Raw genomic sequence first — 27,243 nt, 5'->3', positions numbered from 1 at the left:
TCGCTTGTTCTCCGTCTCAGGTTATAAACAGTGTTGAGAAGCTGCAAAATTGCTCACAGCTTAAACGTCGAAATCGTGATAACCTAGCCTATCTTACCCTACTGTGAGCTCTACTTTAATAATCCTGCTTAATCATTAAACCACAGTAAGAGCAAGGCAAGGAGTTTAAGGCAAGAGCCAAGCCAAGGCGTATCAGAGCACTGCTCAAAACTTGAACTGAGCACAGTCAACTAGAGACAGAGGAAGCCACATAAAGAGATTGCAGAGCTGTTGTGCAAAGGGTCAGAAAGATGTGGCAGAAAATTCCTATCTGTTGGGACTGGCTGAAGGAGCCAGAGCCAGCTGTGAGCTGCTCCTGCTAGTCAGGAGACTGCAGTGGTGCCCTATTTACATCCTTTTCCCAGGAGACCATCTTGTTATCTAGCACACACACTCCATTCAAGCCTTGCTGTTGACATAGATGCTTTGACTAACCCTTATGCCTGATGATTATTGACTGTAACAGCGGTTGCTGATTATTTTCCAGAATGCTTTACCCTCCACTAAAGGGTACAAAGACGGCAAGTGGACACACCTGTTCTTCGCCCACCGTGCTGCATATTGTCTTATGGCAAACTGACTTTTTCTAAGGACATTTCATACAGAGGTGAGGTTAACTTAAAAAAAAATAATGGAAAAGCAGGAAAGGAGATAATATAAAGAAAAATAAAACTTGAGAAGACACAACGCTTTGGTCACACAGCTGGAGACACTGAGAACAGGGTTAAGCCAAGCCCTGCCCATGGATGCAACCAGGACTCGCACTGATTCCAGCGGGATTATTCACGTGCGCATGTGTGCATGACAGACAGAACAGATTTGGACCTTATTGCTTTGACTTTTCCAGGATGCTCAATTTATTTGTGCATTTCAGGAAACAGACCAGTACAGTCGGATGTTCTGTACCTGGGTTCCCCTTCCCCCACCCCGAAACAGAAATAATTGTAGGCTAAAAGCATCACCCATGCCAGAAGATGAGAGAGCCAAATCCTTTCCAAGGCAAAGGACTCGCTGGAATCACTGGGGTTTCACCTGAGTGAGGACTAACCGAAGAACTTCACCACAGTCTGTGACGATTTGACTGAAGAGACAATGACTCAATTTTGTATTTTCAGACCAAAATAATAGACTGGATGGGGGAATGCTCTTGCCTCAGCTTCCTTGAAAGCGGGGAGTGACAGGATTGGTATTGCTGAGATCATTCCAGAATTTGGGTTACCGTGCAGAAAACTGACTCATGTTTTGCAGTCCGAAATGGGGCATATTTTGTCTTCATTGTCTCGCTACCACCTCTTGTAGGATTTGACTGCAGCATGGAAGCATCCTGATATAACTTTACAGTGCATCGTGTTGTTGTTACTGTAGTAACTTATTACTAGGACACCTTGTGTTATCTTTATTGCTGCAGTACCTGATACAAATGTACCACCATTTGTCCGCACACACCATTATTACTGCCTTATTCCCCAAACTAATTTACTGCAGCGTCCTGTTGTGTCTTATTGCTGCATTATCAAAATGCTACTTTACTGCAGCGGCCTGTGTTACCTTATTGCTACATTTATCCTGGTATTATTATGTCAGCTTACTGCCACTTTTTATGGCTGCCCTGCTACCATTTTATTACAGTACTCTATGGGATCTTAGCGCTGAGTTATACTGAGAGTACATTAATCCATTTGCTTTAGCCTAACGCTGTCTGCACAGTCTTGTCGAACCTTCCTAGCACTTGTCCTGGTGCTGTTGTGCCACAATAGCCACAAATGCTCTGGATACTCTATTATCCAAGTAACAGTGTACAGCCATATTTCACAGCCATAGCCCTGTAAGTATGGGAAGCTTTGTAGCTCGCTTGCACAGCATGGACATCATAAAAGCTTTCCAGGCTGCCTTTCCTTGAAACAATGCCATTTAGAACATGAATAGAGGTGGAAAGCTGATTTCCTAACTCATCTTCAGGACGATGAGGTAGTTGGAAGACATGGGATGCTTATAAAGCAGCAGATTACTGCTTGCAACACTCAATGGGATACCGGTGAGTGTACAAGAGTAGCATCACTTGGAATAAGCAATGTCATTAAAAAGCAGTAATTGAAGGATGCGGTTCATGTGGAAGTAATTACATGTTAGTATCATCATATGTGAAGTAAAAGACACGTGAAGAGCAGGTCATACGTGTTCCCAGGGGGAGGCCTTGTCTACTCTCGTGTTTGTTTTAGAGAAATTTAGTCAGGAAATGAGGAGCAGAGCTTTCTTCTCTCCAGAGAATATGCAGCTCTGTCCGCTCAGCTAGCCATTACTGAGCAGATTAGCTTGCACGAGTGTGCATTTAAATGGCAAGCTGTTCAGCATCCAGGCCCCCTGATGTACGCCCATATGCATGCTCTCTGTGTCTGTAAAAATTCCCTCCATGCACTCAACTGTTCAAACACAGCATATTCCCCACAGGCAAAACACTGTGGCAGCCAACACGACCGTCCTGCAGGAACGGAGCAGCGGGGCAGCAGCACATCTCCAAGTTAAAAAGTCCAGCATTGCTGCTCCGTGCACAGACCATAACCCAAATTCTACCTGTCCTGTGCACCCGCCAGCATCCTTCAGTCCTGCCCACGTGTGCCCCCATGCTGCAGGACACTGAGGAGTATCTCCATGGAGCTACTCCATCCTTCCCTCGGAGAAGACCTGTCCAGCGTCAGGAACTCACTGCAAAGCAGAGACCCCCTGGTAACACCTAGCCATCTCTGCGCCTTGCTAAACACCAGAATGTCACGCTTTATGCGTACGTTCCACTCAGCAATGCTCTGCAGACCAGTTCGGGGGTTCACAGGACAGACCTCCCATGGGAAATGCCTCAGCCTACAGGCTGGGCAGCACCGGCAGTAGAGTAGCTCGGGGTGTGAGCAGCTGTTGGTTTACAGAGCTCCAGCGACGCTTGGCAATGGCACAGATGAAAACACCGTCAACAAGGCTCTGAGAAGAGCCAGCCTTTGCAGTTTCCTAGGGATGACGTAAGGGGACAAGTATGAATGTGCATGAATGGACAACCGGGCCTGTTACACGAAGACCCGCTATTACCCGAGGGGACCCTTTGGCTGGGTGGGCAACAGAGGACAAATGGATCCTGCAAGGACAGCTAAGTAACAATTTGGAGGGGACCAAATGTCCCCTTCAGTGGCAGGACACCACATGAATATCCAGGCACATCCATGATGGTTCTGCAGTCCTGGAACTCTCTTGTGTGTCACGTATGTGTAGGACGCATTTGGTCTAAAGACCTCAGACAGCAGGCTGTTTATGGGAATAGGCGTGTGTAAAGAACAAATATCATACTCAGTATTCTACTGTACATTCATGCAGCTGTAGAGGGTCCTATGGACCTTAGGTAAAATTGATCATAGGAGTTTTCTGGAGAAAAAGAAAAAAAAAAGAGGTATCAAAATAAGAAATGTCATGGGTAAAGAGGGAAGGTCCTTCTTTCCGACAGAAACTATGCTGGCCTGATTTTGTGCATTCATACACCTTAGATATTAGAATAATACTTGCCTCAGAAATGAGTATTATCAATAGCCAGCTGTCTACTTAGCTAGATGGTTTTGCCTAGGTAGGAATGCAGACTTGTAGCCATATAGCAATTTCTACCACCTGCACAAAAAGCCAATTTGCCTTGGCATGAGTGAAGAAGACCAAGAAATGTCCATTTTTACATATGCTGCAGATCTGAACTGCTTGCAAAATACAGGAGGTTTTGTGGCACTAAGTCAACTGATTCTTGAAATCTTCCTGTATAGGCAACATACTGTATGTGAATGCAGTCCATTTTCCTATCTGCAGCTAGTATACATGGGTTTTTTAATTAAAGTCACTTCAGTTCTATCCTCATCCTAAATTCCATACTCCCAACAGCCTGAAACAAGCTACTGAGTCATCTCCTGCAGTTGTATTCATGGGCTGTAGGTCAGATGAGTTTTAGTGGAAGCTCATTTCCTCCTGTGCTATAATTTCACTCTTACAATGGTGCTTCTCAGTGGAGTCAGGTATCTGAGCATTATATCACAGCTGGGTGTGCTGCTGTTTCGGAAGGGTTACCTGGCACCCAGCGCCCTGCCCATTCACGCACTGCTTCTGCCAGTCCCATCACCATCAATTCCCTCCTCACTGTAGACTGAATTTTGACACGTGCCCACATCAGAGTTGCCTTTCCCTGTATACGCATGAGCAGACTTTGGCCCTCTGTGATTGGAGTCGGAGTCCAATTCTATCTACTTGGAGTAAAGCTTGAACATCCATCATTGAGTAAGTATGCAAAACCTTAAATAAATAGAAAATCAAATACAATATAAAACAACTCACTTTTAAATACCGCGCATGTATGTGTGTGTTTGTGTGTGCGTTACACATCTAAAACATGACTTTTTGAGCATCAGGCAGAGTCTGATCACATTTGCACTACACGCACATGCAGAGCGATTCCGCCGACATCAGAGGATTTGCACCAGGATCAGAGTCTGACTCAATGGGGCAGATCCTCAGGTGATGAAAACCACTCATGCTCTCCTGACTTCAGCTGAGGATCTGGCCATCATCTCTGGACATGCTACATGCTATTGGAAGGACGGTGAGTGATGAACTTCAATAGTGCCTTTTTTTTCCCATTGCTTTAAAGGAGGAGAGACATAGGAAAGAAAAACAAAGTTAAAGTCAATGAATCTGCAGGAGAAATGCATTTGAGATTTTGTGAGAAGGAGAAGCAGCTTCCAGCAGATATTTCATTGGATTCAGACGGCCACAAGAAAGGGAGCAAGTGAGATTGCAGTGCCATCTCAAACAGCCGTGTTTGTGCCAGGGAGAGAAGAGATGAAGGAAAAATACTGACGTCTCTCAGCTCTTCTTTCTCTAAGTCGCAGTTGGGTCTGTTTCATTAAATAACAAGACAGCAAGCCCTTGCCTCGTTGATCTTCTGCATACGGCGAAGCGTGCTCCTCCAAACCCCGGCTGGAAACAAAGAACCTGCGCAGAGCTCTGCGTCCTTACAAAGCTGCGCAGGTAGGAAAGTGTTGATGTAAACTGTGAAGAGAGGTGCTCCCCCGGCGCGTGGCTCTCCGCTTGTGCTCGTTCAGGCTCTCTCCCCCGCGGGGACCCACTCTCCCCGAAATGCCCCATCCCCGGCAGCGGTCCCAGGTGTCTCTCCCACGGGGCGGTCGGCTGAAGCCGTCAGGAGGACTGCATCAGGCCCGTGAGGCGCTTGCTCGCCAGAGACTTTCCCTGGAGGGAGGGACAGACAGACAGACAGACAGAAGAGACCCGGAGGCGTGAGTGATGCTGTGGGACGGTTCGGCTGCGAGTGAGGGGCAGGGGCCTTCCCCCGGAGCGGGGTGCACGGCTGCCCACCCTGGCCCTGCCGACAGGGAGGCAGGCGGCGGGGGGGGGGGGTGAGCGAGCGTGCCCCCAGCATTTTGGGTTCCTGCGGTTTTGCCCCAGGCGGGTGGTTTGGCAAGGAGGGGTTAGAGCCAGTGGCGTCCAGGTGGCTATCGCTCAAGGCTGCGCCCCGGGACACCGACTGGTGAAGATGTTCCCTTTCTCCGGTTACATGGGAACCGGTGAAAGCAAAGCCCTGTCCTACGCTCGCTGCTACTCGTCCTGCCCGGAGCCGTCCTGCCGGCGCCAGGCCACGGCTCCCATGCGGAGTGCTACCCCGGGTCGGCAAGGGCTGCAAAACCGAGGCTGCAGTGACAGCAGGGATGTCCCTCTCGCAGCCTGTGAACCAGCATCACCTGCACAGTGTCCATCAGAAACAGATCTAGGAAAAAAAGTGATTTCAGAAATAGCTTCGCCTGTCCCTGCCCTGCCGCCCACCCCACTCGCCCACTCCTTGGGTCTCTTGTCTCCTCGGTCGCTGCTCGTCCACTCCTGCCCGGCCTCCCTGCCCTCCCCGTGCTCCCCTCCAAACCACCGCGCAGGCGCGTGGCCGTGGCAGCCTTGCTCGCGCGCTGCTGGCATCCACACGAGCTTTCCTGCCGCCTGGCAGGACCAAGGACCGGGGAGAAGGTCACCTGCACGACTGAATCCCTTCCCCGGCTTAGGCCATGCAGCCCCTGCTTTCAGGAGCAAGGGAGGACCTGCAGCCGGTCTTCTCCATTTGCGGACAGTAGGAAGGGTATATCCCGATAGGGGATACTGATGGCTTTCTAATTACTGATGTAACAAGGGAAAAATTGTTTCGGGTATCGCACCAGTTGCTGTGTTTCTTTGGTGAGCTTTCCTCTTGAAAAATTACGTTTTTCTTGAAAGAAAAAAAATGTCTCGGTTGAAATATACATCCAGGGAATACCAGAGAGCTGTGGAATACCTAGCAGCTCTTAAACAACCTCCTCTATGTTACTATATTTAGCCAAGACTTCCTTTGCAATAGAAAGTCCTACTAATTGCTGTTTGAAAGAAAGCCACAAAAAGAGCAAGAGAAACAGATTATACAGTGAAAACAAGTATGTGCAAAATGTAGGACAATTTGAAATGTAAATTTTAGCAGTTCATTTGAAATAAGCCTTCTTTAACAAGTTAACACTCTAAGAAAAAAGAAACACTCCCCCTCCCTTTGATTTCTAATCTCTTCCCATTTAGGGCTGTTCCAGGAGGAGGTAACAGGTCCCTACAGAAGCCTCATTTCGTTACTCAGATGGGTACCTTTTATCAAATAATTTGCTCAGCTGCACAAACACACATAGCCTAATCTGGCCACTTTCTGTGTATCAGCAGTCGGCTGCTGGGAACACTGTTGTCATTCAGACTGTCCTGCCCAGGACGAGAGAGTCACGGTCACAGTTCCATGGCTTCTCTGTCTCTACAACGGAGCTCACACCCAGGGCAAGGCTTGGGAAGGACCAGCTCCCTCCCAGAGCTCAGCACACATGCCAGCACCGCTGCCATTTAAGGCATGTGTGCTTTCTTTCACTGTAAATAAAATTCTTGATTATTATCATTATTTTTAAATGCACTTCTGGGAAGCTCAGCCCGGTGCTACCCCAGGAGGTGGCCAAGTCTTCTGCGGGGCAACACGGCAGCGCTCGCAGGGCTGAAACCGCAGCTGTCAGTAAGGAATACCAGAGAAAGAGTGCTAAGGAATTACCAGCTCCTGAATCCCATTTATAGGAAGAAGGTGGTAAAGATGTGGATGCTAATTTCTGGAAGAATAGCACAGCTGGTTTTAGAAAAAAAAAAAAAATGTCAGTTTCCACCTATATTTGGATATTTCCTTAGGAAAAAAAAACCCTAATAAGCCTTGGGTTTGTATAATGACTATTCAGTCAGACTCTTAACTAATCTGCGACAGGCATTTTGTCTTGTTATCTTCTCGCAGGCAGGCGCCTTGGGGGTACGCCAGCTCCCTGCGTCAGGGTCCAGTGAGGGTGAGGAGCAAACGCTGTTCCACATCCAGCCCCAATTTCAACGTGCACGTGTTCAAAGAGGGAAGGGGGAAATTCCAGCGCCGGGCCGGGCCGAGGGGAGGGGGCAGCCGGCAGAAAGGCCGCCCTGGAGAAGGCGGCAGGTCAGAAACAGAGACGACGGCTGTGGTTTGCGCAGAGCAAAACTTCGCTCACCCATTTCCCAGCGGCAACTGCTTGCTGTCATGGCCAAAACGTGGGCTCCATCTGCAGCTCCCCCACCTCATGGGAAAGGTGTTAGCCCGGGAACCCAGACCCAGTCGCTGGCTCTGCAGCAACCGCGTGCCCAGCGTGGAGCCCAGCTGTCCGGGAGGATAACTGCGCCAGGGAAGCGTGAGGTGCCGAACAGCCTTGCGCATGGGGACATGCAAACAGATGGGTGCGAGAAGCTCTGTTTTAAGACAGCGAGAAGCCGGCAGTAATGTTGTCTGCTTGGCTGTTGCGTCCACCTCTGTGACAAGACAGATGGTGAAGGGATCCCTGGAATTGCACAGAGGGATTAATGCTGTGAAATTTTTGGCTACGAGCAAGAGCGCTGGGGTGTGAGTAAGTGTAACGTTCAGCTTTGGTACCGAAGTGGCCCCCAACTACAGGCACACTGATGTAGGGGCTTTTGTTTCAACCCAATGCAGAGACAAGCATCAGCCTCACGGCGTGGGTCTGAGCGATACGAGCATCCGTGGGCTGGAGGTGGGTGGGATGCAGGCATTCGGTTTGGGATTCTCTCATCTTAGACATCCTCCTTAAAATAAAGACGATCAGGAAAAAACTGCATTTCATTAGGAGAACTGGTATCTGTTTCCTGTTACTAAAATGAACAACAAGGGAGCAAAACGTTGTGTCACAGGTGGAGATGCTGGATGGAATCCACTTGCTGAGGTAAATCAACATGACTCAGTTGCTTTTGCAGAACTGCTGCCGATTGACACCAGTTGAGGGGCTAGCCCGCAGCACCTCAGTTTCAGGTTTAGCCCTCCGTGGCTTCTTAGGCACAAAGTCCAGCGGGAGACACAAAAGGTTTGTGCTAGCCGGCTGATAAAAGCCAAAGCGTAGGACGCCCCACAGCTCCTTCGGGATGGCGCAGCGGCTCACCCCGCAGACAGCCAGCGCTCTCCCCAGGACCCCCGGCCCGGCCCTCCAAACCCACCCGCCCCTGCTCGCTGGGACGGCGTCCGTGGCCATGCCATGCAATGCCTTAGCCTCGTCGTTTTCCTGCACCCGGAAAAAAGGCGTCGGGGTGACCAGGCGAGGGTGGCCTATGTCCGCCTGGAGAGAGCAGAGGTGAGATGCACCCCTGTGATTTTGGCGATCCTGCGAGCCTTCCCTGAGGCTTGCGTGGCGTGAATGGCTGCTCTGAGAAGCTGGAGGTGGCTAAATCAGTTTGTAGTTGGGTGCAATACATGCCCAGAAAGTTCAGGCCCAAGAGGTCATGTTGGGTCTCATCTGACACTCAGCCGGGATTCCCTCAGGGAGATCTCTGACGGACTGAGGAAGTTTTGGATTATTGCGATGTGAAAGTTTGGCACAAAGAACACCTAGTTTCTTTAAGAAGGTTCAACCAAAATAAACGATTTTTTCCTTCCACACGTCTTTGTTTAGTGTGAAACCAGTGGCCACCCGCACATTTCTACCTCTCCTTTCCCCACTGAAAGAAAATATCAACAACTCCTGCCTTATTTCCAGGAGAAATTTCATTTAAGCTGTGCTGGCAGGGGATTTGGAAAGCATACGATTTCAAGCTTAGCACACTACAGTGCTGCTTTTGCCCTGTCGTACACGTATGTTGAATAACTTAAAGCAAGATTAGAGAGGATGTAAGGAGTAAACTTTTTACATGAGGTCTAAAGCTTATAAAGAAATCCTCAGTCCTCCCATTGCAAAATATTTGTCACTACTAATTAGGGTTACGACAATTAAAAACCCAGACTGTTGTCACTCAAACAGCATAGCACAAGCAGTAGGGCATATGTTGTAGGGCATATGTTGTGTGTCTTGTTGGATGCAGGAAGGCTTTCTTTTCACTCATTCCCTGCAAGCAGCTGAGCTGTAACACAGCTTTCAGGCAAGGATTACGTGCAGCTTCACCGCACCTTGGTACAGGTAATGTCCGGTTCTCTCTGTGCAGCTGAATGCATGATTTTGTTTTTACCCCTGAACACTGGCGTGACAGGAGCCTCAGTTTTTAGAGGCAGTGTAAAATCTGAATTTGGAGTAACCTAAGAAAAATGTCAGGGAATTCTGGGGGAACTGCCCCCCTGAATCTGACTTCCAAGTATGTGGCCCACCCTACTGCTTGGCTACATGTCAGGCAGAGGACCAGACCTTGGCACTTGCTGACCATCAGGGCTCTCACTGGGGCCCAGTGAAGTGAAGATTAACCTGTAGGTCACAGGAGATGCTTAGCATCTCTGATGGCTGAGCCTTTGCTGAGCAGCTACTAAACTAAAGTGTAAAATGCAATTAGCAATTATTTTAATGAAGCAGAATTCAGCAATTTAACGTAGGCAAGAAGCCAAGTGAGAAGAAAAAAAAAATATGTATGGGCTTTGACACAAAAAGGAGACAGCACTCCTTTCAAACCTCCTGTATGAGCCACCCGATTTTCCATCTTGTTCTTTGCTTTGATCTACCAAAACTAGCACTTTGCATAGTTAGGCGAGAACGCAAAGGCTGTGAACTATCTTTTTTTAATAATTTAAAATAGAAAGTTCAGTTTTGTCCAGTACCTGTGGTTTCACACAATGTTAACGTGCTCTGCCCAGCAGAGAGTGCGGTTCGTGTATCTAGCATGCAGACATTCACCACCACCAGCATGCACGAGCCAGCACTCCCATGCACGCCGTCAACAACTTACCTGAACACCTAGGCAGGATTTATCCCATAGGGAGCTTTGTGGCTGCAGCGACGGGGAAGACGAAGCACGTGGGCAGCTTCTGGTACGGCAGCACCGGCTCCCCTTTTTGCCATGTCAATACAGACCAACGCGCTTTCATGCTGACTGTTCACCTCCACGCTCTCCACCCACCAGATTAGGACTTTGTCTGCTATAGCTGACCCCACTTCTTGCTTTCTATCCCTCTTTTGTGCTCAGAGCTGATCTTTTCCCAGCCTGTTGCTCAGTCTGCTCTAGCCAGAAGCATCACTTTCCTGGAGGAGAAGCCATCTCCTGGGAAGTGGTGTTGCCCTGTCCCTCTGTAAGACCCCCAGCAGAGGACTAGGATGCATCTGCATCCCCACTGGAGATGAGCAAACCCTACTTCCATCAGCTTGAATTTGAGGTTTTTCACATGGTGACAGGCACTGCTCAGATTTCCTACGTTTTAGCTAACGTACTACAAGAACTTTGGCAGTGGGCAGACAACGTCCTGCCACCAAACTTTACTTCTGAAGAAAGAGATTGCCAGGGCCCTAGCATTGGTTTTCAATGTTATATTACACTGCAGATCTTGGGGAAATTTTATTGTTGTGTAATTTTAAAAATATTCTTTTTATTAGAATTTTTCATGAAAAGATACATTGCAAACATAAGATAAAGTAACATAAATTAATGACGTTAAATATGAAACAGAGTTAAAAACATAAACAATAAAGGAAAATAACTTAGTTCAACACAAAATAAACACAGACACGTAAACTATGAACATATATAACGTAATTAGCACACAAAATGTGGTGGACAATACCACCAATTACACGCTGACACAGACTGAAAACAGGAGCTGCAAAGTGGCTGTAGAGGGTAAGCAGCTGCTCCCAGCAGGCAGGGTGCTCACCCATTCTCACCAGCACAGTCTCACGAGTTACCCCCAAACTCCTGCAGAGTGGGCCCCACTCCTCTTGTAAGGCTCAACTGACAAGTTACCTGAGCTTCTCACCATTACTGCTGACCACAGCGAAGCTGAGCAACCACGGGTTAGGTGCCTACATTTGGTACTGCTTTCTTTCTCTTCCAGCTTATATCACTATGGGAACAGTTCAGAGCTGCAGTCCAATTAAAATCAGTATCATCCATACCCATTTTATTCTGTGAGGACTTCCCGTGCTTCCTAAGCGAGGCATTGCATTTTGCTTTGAGAAATACCAGCACACCACTGCATACGGCACAAACCAGGAGCTGACACAAGCCCCGAACTCACTCACTCCTAGAACAGCTTCATCACGGTCAGAGCTCTCCTCTACCATCCCACCAGAACCGTGAGGAAGATCCTCTTCTGCTGTGGAGCAGTCTGGGCTCCGTGTATCTGCAAATGTGTTTGAGCCAATTTTGGCATTAGCTGAAGCAGCCTACGGACAGCTTAAACTTACCACACTGAAGGAGGGCACTGCAGCACAGCCCTGCCAGGTGGGCAGCCTCGGGCTGCGGATCCAGGGCCCATCCCTCCCTCCGACAAAAAAATGAGAAGACGGAGGCGCCGATGGATCGCTGCAGCCAGTATACAATGGTGTAGTGGACTGTTTTTTCAAACCATACTGCATGTTGCTGGTCTAGCTCTCAGGCGGGGTGCGATTCTGTTCTTTCCTTTGTGTGCAATGAATTCGGTTTGTTTAACTGCCTTCAGTGGGACTGGGAATCAGATATGTAAATACCTTGCACAGCCAGAGGAAAACACAAACACCACTGAAATATCAAACCCCTCCGGAGTATCAGAATAAGCTCGGCTGAAATCACAGCAGGTACTAAGCCTGCCCTCCCCCCAAAACACCCTGCTAGGTTCCTGGTTTGGTATCTGCAGCTAGACCTGTCTGTAGTGGGAAGGTACCAACTTTTATCTTCCAGAGTTTGTATGTGGCTGGAATAAAAGACAGTAAATGAATAGTAAGTATATCCTAAGCTCCACTGAGTGCCTTTCATCCAGAAGGATCCCAAAGCACTTAACAAACCGTACACACAGGGATCACTCACCCACCGCTGGAAGGTAGCGACCTCGGGGGCGAAAGGCAGCTGCCATTCTGCGCCAGCAGCACTACACAGCAGTGTTTGTAGGAAGGGAAGTGAAGAGTAACTTATCCACTAGAAACGATGAATACTTATCCTTTAAAGGAGCCCCTGTACACAGAACAGACTACGCAGCACACATGCAACACATGCAACCCACCGCTTACCAAACTGACGAGCGTGCAGTGTAAGCCTACACAGTGCAGACATTTTCCAGGTAAGGTACTATGCCGATACCCGGAATAGATGCAACGTATTCAAGCATGCGGCAACCAGACAATACATGCGCTGTACAGGCCATTCACCCAGTCCTCCGCAGTGTTCGGTATGGGCACTGGCCAGTTATTGCACATAAGAGAACAATCAGATGACAGGTTGCAAATGTTGACTGGATCCCCTCACGCTTCGGGTACATTCTGATGCTTTCCATCATCTACATAATGCAAGTACCTTTTTCCCAGTAAAAGCCAGTATTTGGTAATCACTGGAGCAGTGGAGCAAGCACCTTTTTTTTTTTAAGTAAAGTATCTTCCAAAGATAAAAATAACCCTTTTTCCAGATGTCTTTTCTTGGTGCCAAACCTAAGAGACTTTGGCATCCATTCCTATATCCTTCCCTTCTAGCTGTCTGTACCGATACCCACTTCACCAGCATCCCAGTGCATCACCTTTTTATACTTTCCAGTTTTTCCACCACTACTCTCTACCCATAATGGCTTAAACATTTGTCTTTATTATATTGCAGGTCATGAATACTTTCCACACCCTCAAATGCTGTTATCTATTTATGCAGGCTGGTAGAGCTGGGAAAGTGAAAAAGTGGGAAAGCTCTAAGTATGTAACAGTTCTATTAGATTATCAAGGAACCAGTTAAAAAGAGAGCCCTGATGATATCAGGCCACAATTCTTCCTCCAGCCTTATGCCTTCTTCACTGTGTTCATGGTTAGTACTTGTAATACATCACAGTGACACACAGCTGTGCAAAATACCACACAGTTCACCTGAGAAAGATAAGATCCCATCAACACGTTTCATGCGTGTGGCACCATACTCGTGAGTTAAGAATAGGACCAGGCCAGTCAGAGTGCGACTTGGGCTCTGATCCAACAGCGGAGAAACCGAGAGGACACAAAAACTAGCACCAGGCAGTAGCAGTGGCCAAGGGATGAAGCTGAGCATCAGTAAGATGGGAAAGTGGCAGCAGGGAAGAACAAGGGTAACAACAGGGAGCTGGAAGAGAAGACTGCTGACAGCATCTAGGAAGGGGCAGGCAAGCAGGCAGGGTAGACACTAAGGCCTTCATAGCTGTATAATGAAAATGAACAGATACACGTGGAACTGAAATTAAACGTGGGACTTTGGGTTTCACTGGGTACTGAATTGGGATGCACTCACAGTCCTGAGCCAAGGTTAGTTCCTAGTACGAAACAACCAAAAGTTACCAGAACACTAAAGCAGAGGAAATGCTACCATGAAAATGCCAGTTTGCTCCACTGCAAGGGGGAGGAGGGTGTTTTAGGCTCCAGAGTCTAAGCGTCCAGGCCTCCAGCGTCCTGGCCACTGAGCAGGACAACTATATCAAATGCAAGATCTCCAGTCCTATTCTTGTTCCTGGAAAAGTCATCCTTGCATGAGAAACCAAGGTGGGACATTGGCTCCACAGTCGTTAAGGATGTAATGTGGGACTTTGCCTACAATGCTTCTGGATGAGAATACAAAATCACCCCGCAAGGGCTAGAGCAGCTCCTGCTTACCAGCTTCTGCCTTCCGCTTACTGCAGCTCTGTCTCCTGTGGTTAATGAAGCTGGGCCAGTCTGACAATTCAGTTATTCACCTATGCCTGGGAACGGAGACAATCTTCAGTCTTCATTGACTTGCTGTCCCGTACAAAATGTTCCATCCATAACGCCCAGGAGTCTTTAAAGAAAGCTCATTAGAAAACTCATTCTTATATTCTTAATCCACAGTCTACTTCCCACGCAGCTTGAACACAGACTACCTCTTCCTTCACCTTATTCTCCTTCTGCACCGAGTTGAATTTACCACTTGGAAAAGCTCCCTGCTTCTTCATACCTGACTCCTTGATACATTTCACACCACATCTCCTCCCTGTATCTGATGTCTTCTACTATGCCGACTTTAACATAAATCTCCCAAGTCTTTTAGTCTCACTACATACTCACATTTCCTCTAGGACTTAACAGGAGGGCTCCTTTCCCCGTTAAGTATTACACTATTTACAGACTGTAACAATGAAAGATAAAAGTACAGCCTGTAGCTCATCAGGTGCAAGCGCAGGCTGTAGGCAGCCACGGCAGGCCTGTGCGCATCACACCTCCGCACACACTGTGCTGGACCACTGTGGCTTGAGGAAGGAGGCAGGGAAAACACAGGGAAAGGGATCTCCCCCAGACTCCAATATCCAGCCAAAGTCTGGCACTTGCATCCTCGCCCCCCCAGGGCTGTGCAGCACTCTTTGCCTGAGGCTGTCGGTTTTGCCTGAAGCTGCCAGGTCCTGCCACTGCTTGGGCTGAGTTTCACAAGGGGCTCCGGCCAGCAAACGCCTCCCGCTTCTCTCAGGTTGTGCAACTCTTCCCTCCGTCCTCAGGCAGTGGAAGAGATGCACAAGAGCTTCTTTACCTTCTTCAGGTAAAAAGCTTTTTTGGTCCAGGAACATAACAACTGACATTGTGCCACATCAGTTGATTCAGACAGAAGTTGTAAAAATTCTGAATAAACAATGGTCTGGCCACTCTCTTGTCCTTTAAAACACAAAGACTGAGAACTCTGATCCTCTCAAAAGCTATACATGTGTGCGTGCCTCTTGTTTGTAAAAGAAGTGTCAGCTGGGAATAAAATGCAGACATCTTCTCAGCATTGGGTCACCACCTCGATATTGAGTCGGAAACTTTAACACCAGTTTTCTTACAGGGGAAATTACTTCCGTGGAATATAGCAATTTGAGGAAAGTTTGAATTCAGGTCTGAGTATCATGGCCCAGGCTTATCTAAGTTACCTGCCGAGGCTGGTGTCCATAGGTTTAATCCCTGTTATTGCTGGAGTAACCGTTGCTTTTACAGACAGTACTTAAGATGCTGCAAGATGCAACAAGGGAACTTCCTCCTGTTTCCCCCTTTATTAAATGTAAATGGCCACCAGCACAAGTTAGGCAGAGACTTGGTGGCTGCCTTTGTGAGACAAAAGCAGCAGTGGTTTCCTTAAATGTACTCATTAAAATATATTTTCCTTCTACTCTTGGCCCTGAAGGATCACCTCAGCTTATGAGAACTAAGCTTCTATCTGATTATTAAATCATTTCTAAAGCAGATGGGAAACTACAGTGGTTTAAACAGCTAGGCTGAGACTGCATGGCTAAAAATAGTATAGCAGGCTCCTTTTAATTAGTAAGATGATCAAATATGACAGAAGAGAGAGATGTAGATATATGGATTTGTGTGTATGTGTGTCTTAAAAATTAAGTTATTACCTCAATACCAGGTATTATTTATAACATATATGATACATGATGTCTGATTTTTATGATGCCATTTATCTTCACTTGGGAGAGAAGACAGGCTGACTCTGCTTTCATAATGTCAATCCTTGCTGTATTCAAAAGGAAAATTGTAATAAGATAAACCTGCCACCATGCGCAGTGCCATCATTTTTTAAATGAGGTGGATTAGTAAGTGCTCCGACGCAATAGACTGTCAGATCTGCAACTCCCTGAGACCGACCCATCCCCAGGGCCCCCACGGAGAGCATGGAAGAGCCAGTCTGGCTTTATACCTGTCATTTCACGGCACAGGAGCCCAGCATAGGGCCGAAGGGGTCAAGGACCGTGATGCCTATCCTACCACTGTGCTGCCCACCTATTTTTGAGGACCCTTCAAAACCTGAACGGGGGAGAAAAGAAATCTGCTGCCCCTCCGCTCCAGCAGTGCTGGGCGATGCGTGTCGTGTAGCGACCCGCTCCGTGACGCGGACGTGGCCCTTCGGTGTTCACCAGATGAGTGCTGACCACGACGTTCGGTCCTGGGACCGCAGAGCTGCTGCCCAGGCTGTGGTGGGGGGCCGCCACGAGACGCACGCTGACGCCGCAGCTGCAGACTTCAGGCAGGTAAGCTGAGGAGGTTGAGGATGTCTGGCACGTTGGGCGCTGGGTCAGACAGACGTCCCCTCGCTCCAAGGGGAACCCAGACAGGGAGGCACTGCAAACCATGCCCTTCGCTACAGGAGGACCTGACCAGCAGCGGGCACAAGCCCCTTCTTGGCCATTGCACAAAGGAATCAGCTGATACTTTGAAAGGACCTGGAAGTAAAAGGTGAACCATCACCGCAGTGAAAATTCTCCTGGCAAATCTTGCTGTCAGCATCCTGCTTAATGTGGACCAGATAGCACCTGGCTTCAAGAAAGATTTGGTGCAAAAACTTGGTGGATTCATTAGGCAGGAGCTGCCTTTTCCTGGTCAAACATATCAAGCCAAGGAAGACGAGACAGTGGGTCTTGTAGGAATTGAAGAGCGGTATGAAAAAAATATCTGTAAAACCCTGTTCTTTCTTATTCCCCATTGATTCCCTTGAAGCTGGCAAGCCTCTGGCTGGCTAGCTGGGCTCCACAGTGTCTTTCTAAAGGATGTCAAATGGTCTGGGGTTAATCTCTGTCTCCTGGGTTGTGACACTGAGATGTGCAGGAGCCCTGTGGGTAAGATGACTTCCACTTGCTCCAAGTCTGTGCTCCCAAAGCCAAGCTGTACAGCTTTCCACCCGGTGCAGGAGAGCAATTTGGAAGCATTGAAAGATTTTTCTGGGGAGGGGTTTAACCCAAGTAAGAGACAAAAAGCCTGCAATATTGTTTGCAGTTTGTTGACAAAGCTTTACTGTTTTTTTCTGAAGCGTTGTATTTTTTTCCAGTCTTTCTCAAACGAGAGATGGTGAGATCCAAGCAACTAGAACAGGCAAACCTAGAGTCTCATTTTTTTCACTCAAGTGAAGACTCACTGTCTAAGGAATCCGGCATGTCTGGCATGCTGGCTACAAATAGGCCTTCTCTAGTATGGAAAGCACCCCTGTGAGTACAGCATCATGAGCCAGGAAGGACTCATGAACCTCCATGGTCCTGCTCTGGCCCTATGCCACCTACACTCTTAGGGGAACCAAGTTCCCCAAATTTGAGTACAGTGATGCAGAAGGAAACCGTAACATCATTAGATATATGTTTTCCCTGTGTTGCTTATCACAGCTGAAAAGCTACAGCAAATTTAGGCAATAGTAACTGCTTTATTTGAAGAAACAATGAGCTAAAAATTATTCAGGGGAGGTTCTCAATAGGCCTGAAGTGCCAGAGTAGTATAGGAAACAATAACTGATTGATGCTGGGAGAGAATTTGCTCCGTATTTTAAAACACATTTTAAGTATTCTTATGACCTTACTAATAGTCACGGTGATGCAAAAAGAACAAACACAGCCAGGCCACTTTATTCCCCACTGTAAGTGTCTTTGAGCTGTTCCCCGACTAGTAATTTTCCTGAGGTTTTTGCTAAATGACATACGTCTTCAGTCAAACTGTGTTCTTGAAACCTGTATTTAAATGTTGAAATTCAAACGCAAATCACCTTCAAATTCATGTTTTTATCCAAACCCAAAGTTCTGGAGTTCTGCCCCAAGTTTTGCATTACGTTTCCACTTCCCGTAACTTCGGCAGGGTTTCCCGGCGAGCGCGAAGGCTGCGGGGCAGGTCAGGCTGGGCACCACCCGCCAGGCTGGCTCAGCCCCCCGGCAGCTGCCCCGGCGGGCACCACGGCCCGGAGCACGCGCTGCCGCGGTAAGGCCGAGCCTTCAAGGACCTCAATTCAATCGCTTCCCGAAACGCTGGGTCACACGCCGCGGCCAAATCTGAAAATCTCCCCGGGGTGGTACTGCGCCCTCCCAGCGCCAAACAGAGCAGCACAGCCCGGAGGTGGCCCGGGTCCACAGGCAGTTTACAGTACAGCCCGTCTGGGAGCTACTACTTCATCTCAGCCATGGCTCCTTAAAGCAAATAAACTAGCCCTGGTTGTTTTAGATGTTCCTCTTACAGCCGTCACTGGAAATGTGACCTCGTATTGCTCCGTTTGCACAATAGGCTTAGGGCTCCCCCCTGAAGAGAGCCGAGCACTGGGGCTCGGTTCCAGCCAAACCTTACGCATATGCTTAGCTTCAGCGCGCCTGTGCGGGGTCAGTTTGAATATGTGATCCTGTAATGAGCAATCACTAAAGCATAGTGGAGCTCTGGGAACGAGGGCCACTGTACTCCTACACAGTTGGGGAACTGCAGTGCATTTTGGAGAAGTAGAGCATGCAGAATTAACTTCATCTTAATTTAGTCCCCTGAGTATGCCATAAAGTTACCGCTTTGGTAATGCTGTCCTCTGAGGACATTATGACATGCCAACATAGTGACTATTTTCTCATCTGATGGTAGTGACAAACTACCATAATGCAAAGTATAAAAAATTCAGACCCTTCCTAGTTCTGGTAGCTACCATGCCATCGGAGGACGATATTTTATATCTGTATTAAGAAAAATGAAAGAAAATGTTTACAGTATGCTAGCCAGTAAGACAAAAATGAACTGAAGTGCCAACCAATCTACAATGATTTTCTTTACAGGTACTTACATTATAATTCTACCATCCCAAACCGAGCTTGTCAAGTTACCCTTCAAATCAAATGCACGAGAAAATTCTGTCCTTGGCTGTGTTACTATAAACCCAGCCAGTCTAGTAAAGTGAGAGTTACTCTTCCATGTATTTGGCAAATCTGGGAGCAGAATTTACCACTCGGTGTAAATATTTCTGCATAGCTTGTTTAAAAAAAAAAAATCTTGCCTATTCCTCTTTCTGGCAGACTCTTAGAAAGTAGTAAATATGCAGATGGGCATAGTGATATATTTTGTATCAACATATTTTAAATGTGTGCATATGCATTAGCTATATAAATACATTCCCCAGGAAGTCTGCCAGTGGATATACTACAAAGCTCTGCGTGTTACATTTGGGTTGCTTGTGCAGTAGCACGGCAGCATCAGAAAGAACCCCTCTAGGCTTATTTGCTCTACGACAGCTCACACTTACCTGCGCAATTTCCCCCTTTCTATCTGTATATACAAATGTTTTATATTTAGATGCCGTGTGTACATATATAGTGTATATATAAATATATACGTACACACACAAACGCAAGCATAGGTACTGTATATACACATAGTCCAATGCCTTCATTATAAAGCTGTTATAAAGCCATAACAAGGTCTATGAACTTTGTATGAAATATTGTTCTGTACAGTAGCTTCTACAGGAATCGACCACTTGATGACTCTCCGCTGTCCCGGTATCACCTTACAACAAATGATGGGCGATACATGGAGACCACAGCAGTATACCAAAACCATATGACATATCAAGTCAAAGTGTAGTTGATACTGAGCAACACAAGAGTAATTCCTCACTGACCCAGTTGCTGTATGTTCAGCTCTAGCCCTGTGCTTGCTCTGTGCCACCCCATGCACACAGCCTGTCCCACCCCGTCCTGCCCGGTATCGCTGCTCCTCCACCCCAATTGCGGCACCTGCCTCCGGTCCTGCCCCCTCTCCCTGCTCTTCCCTTTCTCTAGAAAAACTGCTGCACACGTAGATCCCTGAAAGCAAGTGGGACGAGTAGGTATTGCCCAAGCTCTGGGGTCCTACGCTGGGGGCTGGAGAGGAGCAGCCCCAGCCGGTGCCCAACGCCGCCCTGCGCTGCAGCATCCCTTCACAGCTGGACCAGCTTCCCCCACCTGGAAAGACTGGCTGGAGGTTGGACACTGGTGAAGGACAAGAGAGGAGAGGACATCTGTCCGCTGCCCTTGAGATCCCACCATCCACTTCTCTAACAGGTTTAACAGTGTTGAGTTTCTTACTGTTACTGCACTCCTTTTCCAGTATCAGTACCATGAACGAGTCAAAGGGTATTGCCCATCGCTATTTACATGAGCACTTTACATGAGACGGGGGCAACGGAGGAAGCGGCTGCAGTGCTGTGGGTGGATATGTATGTGTATATACATACGGTATCATTAACCATGCACTATATAATCATAGGGATACTGTTGCAATGGCGCTATGAGAACCATGCTCTTCTACTTCATTGCGCAAGGAAAAGCCACAACAAATACCGTAGTGGGAACACAGCAAAAAGACAACCTTGCGTTTCATTCTGGACAAAAAATCAACTTGCTTTTGCAGTGATGATAAGCTAGAATGAGCATTATGGAATTCTGCTTCCCCTACCCCCCACCCCTCCTTCTTTAGAGCTACTATTTAGATGAGCTACAGTATTAAAAGAGAAGCTGCAAAGATGCTAGCTGCAAAAATAAAGGATGAAATAAAAAGTCAAGCATCCACATTCCCCCCAACTAAAAATGAAGTTCTGAGGAAAGGGAGGAGGGAAAAGAAAAGGAACTTACCACGCTGCGAGTGAACTTTTCTAGAGAAGTTCTACGACCTTGCTCATTCTCTGGCTTAATAGGGAAAAAAGTGGGGAGAAAAAAATACAGAAAAAAACCCTTCAGCTTAAATGCAGTTTTTCAAAACAGCAGCAAAATATAAGGAAGCAGCAAGGGGGAAAAGTTGTAAAAAAAAATGTAAAAAGCAGAAATCAATGTTTGCAACAGCAAACATAAGAAACCAAAACCCCTTAAAGAATGAGAGACATCACTACTTTTACTCTTGGAGAATGTCACCTTTTCTCCTGTGAGTTTTTTGAATGGTTCAAACAGGTCTGTGCATTGCTGTGTCTCACAGCTATTGGTATTGATTTCTTGTTCATTGAATTTTCCTTCTGTGGCTGTTTGAACTGGGACCTCTGATTCTGGTTAACATCTGCCAAACAGCTGATCGGAGGCTCCCATCTACTTGCTTAGAGAGATGAAAAAAAACCACAGTAACTTTTACAATATTAAAAAGCAATGTGTGAGTGAATACAGCACTGGAAAAAAAACCACCATTGAACTCATTGCCAGGGAACCCACACTCCTCTATTTATCCAGAGGGTAGATGCACATTTCCAGTAAGTTTGGCTCCATCAAAACAGAAGACAGCATATGTATGTCTGTGCAAGGCCACAGAAAGATACAGGCAGATTTGGGGCACTGAAATTTTTGTATCTGGAGTACAGGACTATTCATACACAAGAAGACATTCAACTTCACCGCGAGAAGACAAGCGTGTGCATCATGGCTTTATTAACGTATCCCTGAGAAGACTGCTCACTGCAGCGCTTCATTCATTTGGCACAAGGGAGATGTAATTGCCACTAACAAGGAAGAACTAAATAATTTATTGGCATGTTTGCTGGAATATCTAAGAGAAAAAATTGTTATGGAGAAGAGAAGAAACTCGATAATATGAAGGAAAGCTCATTGCAATCAGAAAGCTGTGGGCACTGCTGATTTCCAGGAAAGAAACTTATTTTAATGGGGTGAGCCAGCAAAATGGAGGTGATAAGATGGAAGTAAAACTGCAGCAAAGGGGATAAGGAGCTACATATAAGGGAGAGCCACAGTAATGATGGTGTATGACACTGCACTGGAAATAAGCATTGCACTGGATGTGCTCATCAGAGGCACCCACCTGCCATATCATCCGCCACAGATTCAGCTGCACTAACAACCCCCAGGACAAAGCACCAGTGCAAAAACCAGATAAAGAAGATGTAAGGAAGCCGAAAGCATATCAGATAAATTGGATGAGAACTTGTGTAGGTGAGTCTAGGCAAAGCCTTTTGATTCTTCTGCATGTTCATCACAGCTGCCACAGCTCTCTGATGTTTACAAGGTTAGTCTGAAGCATCCCAGGCAGAGGTGGGGCTGATTCTCCCTGTCACATCGCCAGAGATGAGACCAGAACATAAGGGCCTTTTAAGACAAGCAATATTCTTTGTCCAGAAGAAAGAGTCAAGCAACCTCCCCACTTAAAACCATTTGAGGAAGCCACACCATCAACTCTGATGTCCCAAAAGCGGTATCAAAAGTGAAAGCTAGAGGCACACCATTTTAGCCAAGGCCTCGGATGGAGCCAAGGCCTCGGAGCATGTACCAAGCAACGAAGCAGGCTTCCTGGCGGGCAGGGAGGCAGTAACGTCCCAGTCCAATGTTCTGCAAAGAAGTATTTCATATGCACTAACCCAAGGGTTAGTTGCCTCTCCCTGCATGCGAGAGGAGAGGAAAGGGAAAAGAAACGTCAGCCTCACTCTTCTGCTGAGCGTGACAGCAGTGCAAGTGCTCGGAGCATTGCAGATCCCCTCCTTGAAGGAGCCTCAGAGGTGTCCCCACACCCCAAGGCAGCAGAGGTGACAGAGAGAGGCTGCAGTCCTGCTGCCTTGGCTGAACGTGTCACGACGAGTGGGACTGAGGACAGCCGTGTGCGGGGCCCCCGCGCTGGTCTCCTGCAGGGGCAGCAAGACCCACCGGCAGCCAAATTAAAGGCACAATTTCACCCGGGAGAAGAAATACCTACACAAAAGACAGAGTGTTCTGCAAGGCTCCCCTGGGGAGCGAGGCACTTGGAGTCTGCAGCATCACATTGCTGTGGGCTAGAAAATCGGCGCCTGGCCCAACTGCGTTTTAAAGTGGAGCTCTGGCGTGCATTGGGGGCAAAGGAGAACGAGCTGCTGAAAACTGGCCACACTGTGCCCCTGCACCTGCCGTCAAAATTTAGTCTCTCTGTTTTTGCTACCAGCAAGGTGATTCCGCTTCCCACTCAGCAGGAAAGCAGGACGGTGGTCTCCAAAGATGATGAGCACCTTGTTGGGGTGCTGAGAGCTCGTCTAGCACAGGGGGCTGCACAAAAGGCTGTTTCCCCACCATAGCTGAAGACGCGCGTGGGCACGGAGAGCACCGACGGTGTCCCACACAAGCGCCTAGCAAGCACAGGCTGCAGCAACCCTGCACATTTGGCATGGGGACGGCAGGCTGGGACCAGCTGGATGCGTGGAAAGCTCATCCCCATAGCATCCAGCTCTGAGTCAAAGCATGACATTTTCTAGTACAATAAAAAGCAGCTGAGGCAGGCTGGCTGCAAAGTGATGAGCTGGCTTGAGCAGTTTTAAGGGCAGTGGGTGTGGGTGCTGGCTGTGTGGCTCTGGCTCTGCTTGCCTGCAGACCGGGTGGCTGGCAGCCTGCTGCGAAGGTAAACGCCTGCCTGCATCCCTCCAGCGCGGCACGGAGGTGTGGAGGCTGCCTCGCACAGCGGAGGAAGGAAATTTAAAAATAACAACTGAAAAAAAGAAAAGAGACCGAGTCAGACCTCTCTCAGTCCTGTGAACAGATCTGGGGTCCTGCGCAGGGAGTGTCTGAAAAGGCTGCGGACCCAAAAGCCGTGCCTGCTGCAGCACCGCAGCAGCATTTGCACAAACACACACTGCGAGGGCAAAGGCAGAGAAACACACGTGCATACCAGGTCAAGCAGTCCTCCTAGGTGCAAAAAGGTCATCTTTGCCAGTAAATACACCAGCAGACTCTAGCAGCTAATGGCAAAGGACATGTGCATTTGGATTAAATATGAAACAACCATGCCCATTGCAGATGAAAACCTCTCAGCCCAGGTAGGTGCACAAAAATAGATCTCACCGCTTAGGAGCCGTTTGCTAATTATTGACTGTCTTCTCCAAATTTTCCTTTTCTTCATTATTAATCATTTACCCAGCCATGCCAATTTTAAGTTCTTTTGTGTAGATTCTGCTGGCACAGAGCAGTTTAAGTAGAAAAAAACTTACGAAAACTAGCTGACACTGATTATTAAAAGTAATTATGAGAAAATTGCACAGCATCTTTACAACATTCAAGCCAAGTCCTGCCACTGAATCAAACTGGTCATGTGTCCCCTGATGGGACTGAGACGGGGACAGAATCTGCAGTAGGAAACCTCCTGGACAATCTAGAGCAGCTGGGACAGGGGGTCTGGATAAAAGCAATGCATCAAAACGTGTGTGCTGAAAATGGAGCCTGTCCCTTATGGCATGAAGTCCCTAGCCATTGCCTTGATGAGACTTTTTGCCAGGGATCTGAAAAGGGGTAGGGAAATACATCCAAAAGCTTGGTCTTCTGAACTGCAGGTCTGCAAAAATCTCTCCCGTCCTTCCATCTCTCTGCCCCAGGATTCATTTTGTTGGCTACTGAATCCTTTTTTTGCTGTGAGACTTCGGCGCTTGGGGTGGGGTTTTTTTGAACTTTAACTTGGTGAAAACCATGTGTTCCAGAGGGGATGGCATCAGACGAAAATAAAGGATAATCACTTCCCTGACCCTGGCTCAGGAAAAGGCCAAGATCAGGTCCCGGGCTTCTCAAGCAGTCATTTACACACATCCAAAGTGAGAAAGCAAAGGGCACCTACAGTGCTACCAAATGGCTGGAACGGTATTTTCCACCTGTTTTGTGTCCATTCGCACAGGACCACAGAGAACTCACCCTTCCCTGAACCAGCTGGAGAGGAAAACAATGCTCTAAACCAAGCAAATACCAACCTGCCCTTCCCCCGGATGGACAGAGCTCACTCCTGTGGCCTCGCCGGCACTGCGGCCGCGGCCGCCTTTCCGCGGCGCTCCCCTGCCTGCAGGCAGGGCCGGCCGGCAGCCAGCCACCCCGTGCCAAGAACGCCGGAGCCGTGGCAGCTCGGCCGCCGCTTCAGCTGGCAGTCAGGTGCCTGCTCACGCGGAGATGCCCACCACTGTCATAGCTTCACCTCTACGGGGAGTAATGGGAAGTGCCTCAAGGTCTTTTCTGTTCTTTTCTCTCCCTTCTCCTCCAAAATAACGAGCAGAGCGTGTGTCTGGCCGCTCCGTCACCATTAACAAAGCTCCCCTTTGGTTGCACCCCCACCCCGTTCCGCGGTGCGCTAACTAACCTACGCTGCTCTTTCCCCAGGGAACAGACCCCTGCTCTGCAGCCAAGTCACCCAGCCCAAACGCCTCCTTGCCTCCAGCGAGGAGGTTTGCCAGGCCACTCGTGCTGCCCTCTAAGGACATCCAGTCACCATTTCGGCTGCTGTGGAGGAGGGCTGGGGGGTGGTGCGGCGGCGATTACCCTCTGCGAAGTAGCCTGCAGTAACACGCGTATCAGCAGAAAGGGGAGCAGGTCGACGCTTGACTCTGCGCAGCACGAGCGGGGCGTGTTGCGTAGACGCACAAATAAAATGCGATGAGTCGGTCGGGGATCTCGGCACCATCCAGCCCTTCGCCACTGAGCTGGCCGCTTTCAGCAGCCCCGTGACTTCTACCTGCTGCAGGGGGAAAGCCAGGCATGGAGGTACAGAGCTCAAATTAGGCTGGGCGTACAGCCGTTCCCCCCGCAGACAGGGCTCTGCCCTTGTCCCTCCTCTTCTCCAGGCTGGCAGGGGAGGAGGACTTCTGTGCGAGGCAGGGAGCTACACCCAGCTTTCCCCCTCTGCAGCTCACTGCTTCCAATCACACCCTTGCTGGAGGCCAACCTCATGTTCCCCGCTGAGCACCATGAATCTGCAGGATCGAGGCCAATAATACTGTGGTTATTTGTAATAATGACACTGGGAAGAACGGAGAAAAAAAAATCTAAAATGGATTAAGAAAGTATGTATGCCTCGTCTGTACGCAGCCTACGTCCACTGTCTTGCATCAGTTAGTGGTGTGAACAATATGTTCCTTTTATCCTCCCTGGTCCCCCTCATAATTCTGTCATTGTATCTCAGTCCCGACCCATAATTTCTCTTCCCTCCCTCCCCTCCATTACTGCACTCCCAGAGCAGCAAGGGGAAGCTCCCACATCTGTGGTTATTGTACAGTGTGGAAGAAAACTAACTCTTCCAACTTACAGTACCTTACAAATCTCAGAAATGTCAAGCATGTTTTGAGGCACTAAGCAAACCTTGCCACCTCGCCACTGAGCAGGTCGCTATTATTATTCCCATTCGACAGAGAAGAGGATATGAGGCAGGCAAAGTTGAACCTTCTTTTCCCCAAGGTCACACAAGAAATTGAAGTGGAGGAACCAAGGGAAGCGCATGGATTTTGTGGCTCCCAGTCCTGTGCTCTAGCCACAGTCAACCCTTCCCTTTTTCCTGCCCTCTCAGCTTGCTGCAACCCAGTGCTGGAGGGCAAGTGATCACAAATGACATAAACTTATCCACAAAATATTCACACGTGAATCTCAAGCCATAGAGAAGTTCATTTTCTTTGTGCAAGCAACTCTTTTAGCCCAAGTCTATCATGCTACGCTTCTGGAAGAACTTATTTTCGGTAATAAAAGTAAGGCTATGTTGTATCAGCGTAGTATACAGGCAACGTTAAGCCAATGTCTTTGGGGCAAGATATACTCATGCTCCAGAGAAACATACTTATCAAGTCTTCAACAACTGTAGTGAATTTCTACTCACATCAGTGAATCCAAGACTTTGTATGCAGGCTCTAAACCAAATCCTCCATCCACGCAGGCTCTGATATGCCACTGGGTTTCTCTTTTCCTTCCCTCTGCTTTCCAGCTATTTAGAGGAATTTTAAAGGGATGCCTCTCAAAGCTGCACCAAAGGTACTAAAGATCTTACCGTACAGAAACTTGCTGTTCTTTCTGTCAGCATCTCTGTACCTACACTGTTTCAGAAACGTTCACTTGCCCAACACAATGCAACGCGATTGCAAAGAGCTTTACAGATTCTGGAGCAACATCAACTCCCCTCCCGCATCGTGTGAAACTGGTGAACAATGCATCTGCACAGATCTACTCCTGCCTTTTTTGTGCCTTGCTATGTTTACTCGTGCACCCACAGCTTTCTAAAAGAAACT

At 48.1% G+C, this 27,243-nt stretch overlaps 1 protein-coding gene across 3 annotated transcripts in view; it reads right to left on the bottom strand.

Annotated features, from left to right (window-relative positions):
- Positions 1 to 872: 872 nt before the first annotated feature.
- Positions 873 to 27,243, bottom strand: part of RGS6 (regulator of G protein signaling 6) — a 294,263-nt gene continuing 267,892 nt past the window's right edge. For 2 of the 3 annotated variants that reach the window (XM_029996800.2, XM_029996808.2), the window contains exons 17-18: positions 20,900 to 20,953; positions 873 to 5,301 (exon numbers count right to left, since the gene is read on the bottom strand). In XM_029996800.2, the coding sequence (XP_029852660.1) occupies positions 5,251 to 5,301; positions 20,900 to 20,953 (105 nt within the window). In that variant the 3' untranslated portion in view covers positions 873 to 5,250. The remainder of the gene's footprint in view (positions 5,302 to 20,899; positions 20,954 to 27,243) is intronic. The other variant, XM_029996819.2, reaches the window with a different exon arrangement.

Source organism: Aquila chrysaetos, chromosome 2 (assembly GCF_900496995.4).
Source record: "Aquila chrysaetos chrysaetos chromosome 2, bAquChr1.4, whole genome shotgun sequence".
Lineage (NCBI taxonomy): Eukaryota > Metazoa > Chordata > Aves > Accipitriformes > Accipitridae > Aquila > Aquila chrysaetos.
Note: the sequence above shows the minus strand (reverse complement) of the source record. Positions and strands in the feature narration are given on the sequence as shown.